The 7,980-nt window shown below is 59.1% G+C and overlaps 1 protein-coding gene across 1 annotated transcript; it reads right to left on the bottom strand.

The window, feature by feature from the left end:
* Window positions 1-325: 325 nt before the first annotated feature.
* Window positions 326-7,980, bottom strand: GGTG_14085 (hypothetical protein). The gene is made up of 5 exons (XM_009232012.1): window positions 7,560-7,980; window positions 6,983-7,307; window positions 6,360-6,683; window positions 1,954-6,101; window positions 326-1,866 (listed from the first exon to the last, which is right to left on the bottom strand). The coding sequence occupies exons 2-5, from the start codon at window positions 7,179-7,181 to the stop codon at window positions 1,315-1,317; spliced, it is 5,223 nt and encodes a 1,740-aa protein (XP_009230276.1). The 5' UTR covers window positions 7,182-7,307; window positions 7,560-7,980; the 3' UTR covers window positions 326-1,314.

The raw sequence follows: 7,980 nt of genomic DNA, 5'->3' as shown, positions 1-7,980 counted from the left end.
CCCTGCATCTCGAGGAACGCGGGCGCCAGTGGCGAAAGGGGGAAAGCAGTACCTGGGCAATCGGGGATTTTCTACACAGCCCACGGGGGGAGAGGACCCTCTCATCCGATCACAAGCATGGGTCGCTGACCTCCAGACAAAACGAGGCTGAGGTCATGACAAAAAAGGGTTGGTGCCTGGGCAAACGATTGGACGTAATTGCTCAATGGACGGAATCGCATATTGCACGGGCAAAGAAGGGAGATACTGCTGCCTACCTGCCTAAGCACACACACACACACAACACGGGACCCAAAATGTGGCAAAAACAAAATGACGGGAACAATGTTTTTTTTTTTTTTTTTCTTTTTTTCTCCCCCATTTCTCTCTCATCAACTGACATTACCGCGCCACACCACCAAGCAAAAACCATCCACATTCCGGCCCCCATCTGCACCAACGACTTTTCACCAGACTCGACGGTGCCACCACAAAGGCCCCCTCACTTGCCTGCGCCTCGAACCGCGAGATGGGAAAAAGAAATGCAACAGACACACGACCGTGGCCGAGCCATGGCCGTGCTGAAAACTCCAGACTACCACCCAACAAGGCACCACACAAGCAGAACAAAGCAAATCAGATTCGGCGCCAAAGAGTCAAATAAAACCACAGGGAAAGAATCAATCGAGCGGGAGCTCTGACAAAATAGCATCAACAGGTCCGCAATATCAATCATGAAAACATCGCACGGCTGACCCCAGTCTAGAAACAAGACGTGAAACGCGTCGGCGAGCACCCAGCAAGACATGCTCAGTCAGTCAGTCGGTCGTGGAACCAAGCCATGTCTTTGGAAACAAATTCAGGGAGCAGAAAGGCAAAGCCAAAACTCCTCGCCACATTGTATGAACCTATAAAAGTGTACGTAGCTTGGGGGGGATATATCTGACCATCACAAAGAGACGACATGAAAGTAAGAGACACAATACGGCAAGAGGCATGACGTGAAAAAAAGGAAAGAAAAAATGGGGTGGCATAATTTGGGGGAATCGAAGTGAAGATGAATCAGTAAAAAGAAGTAAGGGGAATATGTCATAGCAGAATAAGTAGGGGGGGGCGAGAGAGAAGGAGCCAGCTAGCTCATGCTCCAAGTTGGTCGAGAAGCAGCTCCCGCCAGGGACAAAGGAGAAGAGCACGCCGCCTGTGTGGCCGCTCTGGCGGCACGGCGCTGCGAGGCAGAGCCGCCAGCACCATGTCGGGCCGCAGCATGACGATGGCGCCGGCCGCCAGCAGCGCCAAAACAAGGGCGATAAGGGCTGCCAGCGCAACCGCACGCGCCTAGAAGCAGTTGAGGCTGCCCTTCTTCTTGTTCTTCTTCGAGATGGCGTTCATGCGCTCCTCGAGCCGCTGGTTTGCCAGCTCCGCGTCGCGCCGCTTGCGACGCTCCTCCTCCACCGCGTGGAGGCTCCACCTGGGGTCTTGCTGCGGCTTGTCCCGCAGCTCCCGCATCTCCGCCTCCAGCTCCGTGCACCGCTTGCGCCAGGCCTCGCAGTCCGACTTGACCTTCTTGGACTGCTCCTCCAGGTCCGTCAGCGCCTCCTCGAGCGTCGCCGTAAGCTGCTTCTCCGCGCTCAGGTGCTTCTCGATCGTCCTGATGCGCGCCTCCTGATCCTGCTGGATCTGAGACATGGCCAGGTCTTTGCTGGGCGGCCGACCCTGTGTGGGCGTCGCCGGAACTCCGGGTGGCGAACCCGAGGTACCCGGCAGTGGCGGCAGCGGAATCGCTGGCGGCGGCGACGGGAGTGACGCGACGGAGGAGCTCTTTCGCAGATTCGAGTTGAGAGAGTCTGACCTCTGCACATCCGAGGGGAGCACACCTTCGAACCTGGCCTGCTGGGAAGAGAGAGAAAGATTGATTAGAAAACGTCCTAATTTTGTTGCCATATGGCAGGAAGGTGCCGTGTCATGTTTACGTACCTGAAGAGCAGCATACTCCTCCTTGATGGTGTCCAGCTCGGACTGCACCCTGACGCGAGCTGCGTTAGCCTCGTCGACCCTGACCTGCTGCTCCGTCTGCAGTGTCGACAGGCGGTTTGTGGCGATTTGCGCCTGATCAAAGTTTGACTGGAGCTGGTCCTCGAGCTCCTCGACGAGTCGCGAGTTCTTCTTGTTCCTGTTCTCGAGCTCAGCCATCCGCTTCCTCACTGCCGACAGCTGGTCGTGAACCGACGGGAACGGGCTTCGGAACGCCTCGCCCGGAGTGAGCAGCAGGTCAGTGAGCGTAGACTCGACTGCCTCCAGCTCGCGCATGACAGTGTCATTGATGCCCGACAGCTCTGCCGTCGTGCTCTCGAGGTCGGCAGATCTCTGCTGCTCGCGCTCCAGAGCCTTTTGGTCCGAGATGAGGCTGTTGATGCGGTCTGTGATCGCCTCAACACTAACGTCGAGGCCGAGCGCATAGGCGACCTGCGTTGCAACCTTCATCAGGTCCTCGCGAGCCTCGGTCAGCTCGCCCTGCAGAATCTGGAGGTTCTCCGAGTGCTCTGACAGCAGCCGCTGGACGATCTCGTCGTGCTCCTTGGCAGAAGTAGCCCTGACGTTCTCGAGCTCGTCCGCCTGCCTGCTCTGCATGGCATCCAGCTCCTCCTGATGCGCCTTGACGGCCTGCTCGTGCTGAGATAACTGCTGCTCGAGTTGCGACACAAGGGCCTTGTGGCTCTCAAGCTCCGACTCGGAGAGCTCTCGGGATTTGGACATCGCCTCGAGCAGCGTCTTGGTGGTAGCGTGGCCCTGCTCCAGCTCAGCGACCTTGGTAGCGTTGCTGTTGATGATGGCCTTGTACCCATCAATCTCGTTTTGGAGCATTGAAACCATGGTTTGCTGCTTATCTCCATCATCCGTGGACGGAGCCGAAGCCGACACGGCAGCCAGCTGGCTCTCGAGATCCTCGATAGTCTTCTTCATCTCCTGCTCGGTAGCCTGCATCGTCTCAAGCGCCTTCTGGTGCTTCTCTTCCCACTGTGAGAGCTCGGCCTGGAGCTCCTCGATCTTGCCATCGTGCCCAGCAGCAGCCAAGCCTCGGGTAGACTTTGACGCCTCCACCTCGGAACGCAGAGCGTCCAGCTGTGACTGCAGCGCTGCCTCGCGTTCCGAGTGAGCCTCCTGCATATGCTTGCGTTCCTTCTCGTTCTTTTCCAACTGGTCCTTGAGCGTTGAGATGACAGAAATATCCATGGGCGAGCTCTTCAAGCTCGACCGCTCACGGGTCAATCCTGAGATGATGGTCATCTTAGTCTCCATCTCCTTCTTGGCTGTCGTGATATCGGCTTCGAGCTGCTGTATCCTCTCGGACCGAGAGTGGAGCTCGTGCATGGCAGCCTCAAGGTTGACGTTGAAGCTCTGCATGATATCCGGCTGCTGCTCAAGGTTCTCGGTGGCGATGTTGCGAAGCGTCGCGAACGAACGGTGAGCACGGTCGACCATCATTACTGTCTGGCTGGACTTGCGGCGGATGAAGGGAGACGCGGTCCTGGGCAGGCTAGTATCAACCGCCTGAGCCTTTGCGACCTCGGTCCGGAGCTCCTCCACCATGTCGAGGGTATGGCTGTGCTCCTCTTCCAGCTGCGCGTACTTGGCGGCTAGTTCCCTTTCGGCAGAGTCCTTCTCGGTGGCGAGGGTCTTGAGACGACCAAGTTCGGCAACTAGACGGGCGTTCGCCTCGGTCGAGTCCTCGGGGGCCGCAGATGCGGCAGCAGCGGGAGGGGTGATGGAAGCGGCCGAATCAGAGCGATGTCTCTGGTTCATAGTCTCGACGTCGGAGCCGTCAACGGCTGGGGATCCCAGAGCAGAGGTCAACTCGGTCGAGAGTGACTGAGGTGTCGAGTAGTGCCTTCCGTCCCTAGCCATGCTCGACCTGGGGTCCGAGAAGAGCGACGAGGGTCGGGTGTGGGGAGAGCTAAGCGACATGACCGAATCACGAGGCCGCTCAGGATGGCGAGACTCGTCGATCGAGTCCTGAAGTTCGGCAATGACCTTGATGGCTTCCTCGTACTTGGCCTGAAGGAGCTCGAAGTCGGTCACGGTCACGTCATGCTCCACGCGCAGATCAATAAGTTCCTGCGACACCGTCTCGAGCTTGTCAGCCACAAACCTAGACTGAGCCGGACTTGTGGGATAATCGCCATTGTCGTCATGGTGAGGCGTCGAGAGGCCAGACTTGAAAGTAGTCTTGGTGGTGTCGGCCTTGTCGTCATCCATCTCATGGATCTTGTCGAGCGACTCCCCCATCATGTCGTCCTCCTCCGGGATGGCCTCTTCCCTCTGGCTAAGGCGGCTGACGTGACTTTGGCTGCGCGAGTGGTTGGAGAGCGAACGCGAGCGGCTGCCGCTTCCGCTGCCGGGGCGGTGCGCCGCGGCGCCGTTGGCCAGCTCGGCCTCCGAGTCGATCTCTTTGCCGTCCTGGTGGATGTGGTCGAGCTCGTACAAAAGCGAGTCCAGCTTGCCGAGACTCCGCTGGCGCTCGACCACTTGCTCGAGACGGTCGATCTCACGCTGCATCAGCTCGGCATCCTGGTCAGCCTCGGCGAGGCGCTCCTCGAGGGTTGAAATGTACTCCTCGGCGGTCGCCTCACTCTCACGAACTCGTGCGATCTCCTTACGTAGCTCGATAAGGATAGCCGCATTCTTCTCCTCGCCCGAGGTGTGGCCGTCCAGCTTGGCCTCGAGCTCATGCAGGTAGGTCTCGGTGCTGGCCTCGCGATCCATGAGTTTCTGGAGTCTGGCCTGAAGCTGATTGCTGATGGTCTCGACGTATGCACACTTCGTCTCCTTCTCGAGAAGGCTAGTCTCGGTGTTGGCAAGGGTGGTGCGGGTGTTTGAGAGGGACTGCTCGAGGGACTGGATAGTCTTTTCATACTCGAGCACCACCTGCTCAACGGCCTGGGCAAAACTGTTGGAGCGGTTGAGCCTCGCGGTGGCGCTGTCCCCCAAGCTTTCTTCCAGCTGCTGCTGGTTCTCGGCCTGCTCGTTGTCGCGAGCCTTGGCCATCTCAGTAATCAGCTTAGCGTGGCGTTGGCTGAGGTGAGTGTAATTTTCCTGAAAGTCCAGGAGCTGATTCTGGAGCTCGGCCTCTCGCTCGCTCTGTCGCTCAGACCGCTCGCCAGAGGCAAGGGCGCGTCTGTCCGCGCCGCCACGTTCCGCGCTGCGGATTTGGTCACGGAGGAAGGCCACCTCCGCCTTGAGCCGGTCGATTATGGCCTGCTTGTCGCCTTCCTCGACATGCTGGATCCTCGGCTTGCTCTGGATCGCCCGTGCCCTCTGAGCGTACTGAACCGTGTTTAGCGTCTCGCTCAGATGGAACTCTGCGGGTGTAACACAAGCGATCATGTACGTGATCGCGTTGCCGCCCAGCGAATCCTGCAGCAGCCTCGTCAGCCTCGAATCGCGGTACGAAACGTGCGACCCGGGCTGGCGAGAGGACAGTTGCGAAATGACCTTGCCCAGGGCGGCAAGTCCCGCGTTGATGGAGATTCCCTCCCTCGCCCGCTCGCCCTGCGCCCCCGTGTTCTTGAGACGTTCGCTGCCGGCCAGATCAACAAAGTGCAGCTTGCTGTCCGTCGTCACCCACGACTCCGTGCCAGACATGGCCTCGAGAGGCACCGAGAAGCGCTTCTCAGCCGGTGACGACATCTTCTTGTTCTTGAGCACCAGGTTGAGCGAGAAGACGGCATGCGACCGCGACGAGCGTGCGTTGATGGCCGTCGCATCGGTTTGTCGCAATGCCGATCCTAGATTCAGCGCGGCCATCAGGTCTTCCACCGAGTTGATCTCGACTTGGTGGAGCCCGGTGAGCAAAATATTGCCCTTAACGTCCTCGCGGATCGTGACCGCGGTACGCTCATGGGCCGGGACAGTGTCTGGCAACAGGAGATCCCGGAGCTGCTCATTGTAGATCTCGACGTAAGTCGCCTTGAGTGACCAGTTCTTCTCTGACCGGGGCGTTGACTGCGCCGAGTAGCGAGCAGGCGTCTTCAGGTGCGACATTGAGCTCCTATTTGCGCCTCCAGGCTTGGCAACCTGCCCGTCCAGCTTCTCGAACAGCGCAAAGGCCGCGCGGGGAATGACGCCTACGAGAGCATCGTGGGTTAGTCCGTGTTAACCAGAAATCCCATCGGATGCTGCGTCTAGGCTTTCGGCGTAAGCTGCAGGGACTCTGCAAGACCAAGCTCGAGCCCGCCCGGGGAACCAGTCCACCTGCGGGCCGCCAGCAGGTGCATATGACCAAGCACTGACGAGGATCAGCGTGTCGAGGGGCGACGTAACTTGGGCCAGAAGGGGCGGGCGAAAGCGTCCGTCTGGTCAACCCACAACCTCACTAGACTTACCCATCATTTCCAAATCATCCTGCTCGAGCGGCCCAGATGTTCCCATCGTGTAGGACTTTCCGGCGCCGGACTGGCCATATGCCAGCAGGGAGACATTGTAGCCCTGAGTGAAGGCGTTGACGCAGTCGCTGACATAGTCAAACACGCCCTCCTGGTCAACCTCGGAGTCGAACACGCGGTCGAAGACGAAGAGCTTCCGGCCCTGAGGCGCATCGATGGTCAGGCTTGTGTCGGAGGTCACTTGGACCATGGACCGCTGGAAACGCTGCGGGATCAGATCGTAGCCGGGATCGCTGGGCTTGAGCGGCGGTCGGATGCGGACGGCTAGATGTGATGCGCATGGGCGGGTGTCAGTTCCGGACGATGGCCTTTTTACCCATCCGCATGATGGTTACGCGATGCTTCCTCCCCCATGCGGTGCGGTCCGTGGCTTGCGCGTCCTTAGTCGCCAGAGCATTCCATCCCGTGCGTGTGTGCAACCATGGCGAAGGAATGACTACGTCTCTGCACCCCCGAATCTCGGCAAAACCCTCGCGAAAGGGAGATTGGCTGGGGGGGTATGGTGGGCGCCAGAGAGTGGCGTGGGTAGGAGCGATGTGCAAAGGAGCAGCAGCAGCACTCACCGACTCTGACCGAGGTTCTTGCATCGTCGTCGGACGCCCTGCTTCCACCACCGGACCTGTTGTTGTTGCTCGTGCGGCTATTGCTCCTCTGAGCCGGGCGGACCATGGCGCTGAGTGGTCGCTGGGGTACTGGTGTGCCTGGCGAGACTGGGGGAGAGAAGGCCGGGGCGGCCGCGCTGGGCGCGAAGGGGGAGTCCATAAGGTTTTATTCCCACGCTGGGAGGACCCGCAACCAGCTGGAGTGATGATGTCTTTGCGGCTTCAATAGCCGGTCGGCGCAGCCAGTGGTGACGAGGCGGCTGGATTGGCTGGAATGCTAAACGGCCTGCAAAGAACGGGAGCCGTTAGACAGGCGAGAGCCAAAGGCAGGGTGCGGCCCAAGACCCAGCAGACAAGCGAAGGTGGAAGGCTGGGCGGGTGGCGGGTGTATGCAAGGGGGCGTGGTGGCAGGCGATGGGCGGCAGGAATCTCGAGGGAGATAGATGGAGGCAAGCGAGGAGCAAATAAAAAGCCGGACCAAAAATAAAAATCAAAGCAAAAAAAAATTGCGGAAATAAAGCTGCGGGTAGGAACTTACCACCGGCTGGCGTCATAAGGCGCAGTGAGCAAACACAACGGGACGCGCGAGCGGTTGTCCGGTCCTCGTATCTCTTCGCTGCCTGTGAGAGGGAGGACGAAGCTGAGGGGGACCTGACCGGATCGAGGGTCGCTGGAAGCCTCGGGGGTGTGCGGGAGCAAAGGCAAGGGCGGGCGGGCGCAGGCTCCTTTTGGCGGTCGCGCGCTGTGCTTGTTTATTCGGCAGGGGTCCTCGCAAATTAAAATGCGACTTCTGGTTTGGCAACTCTCGACAGTGGCGATCAATGCTGGCGCAACATGCGCAGCAGCACGCACGAAATGTGGCCGACGTTCCCCACAGAGCTGAAGTTACTGGGGTGCGATGGGAGACTTTGGCCGCCTCCACTCGTCTTTTTTTTTTTTCTTTTTTTTTTCTTTTTTTT

The sequence above is a fragment of the Gaeumannomyces tritici genome, assembly GCF_000145635.1.
Source record: "Gaeumannomyces tritici R3-111a-1 unplaced genomic scaffold supercont2.129, whole genome shotgun sequence".
Taxonomy (NCBI): Eukaryota; Fungi; Ascomycota; class Sordariomycetes; order Magnaporthales; family Magnaporthaceae; genus Gaeumannomyces; species Gaeumannomyces tritici.
This window is presented reverse-complemented; position numbering and strand designations above follow the sequence as displayed.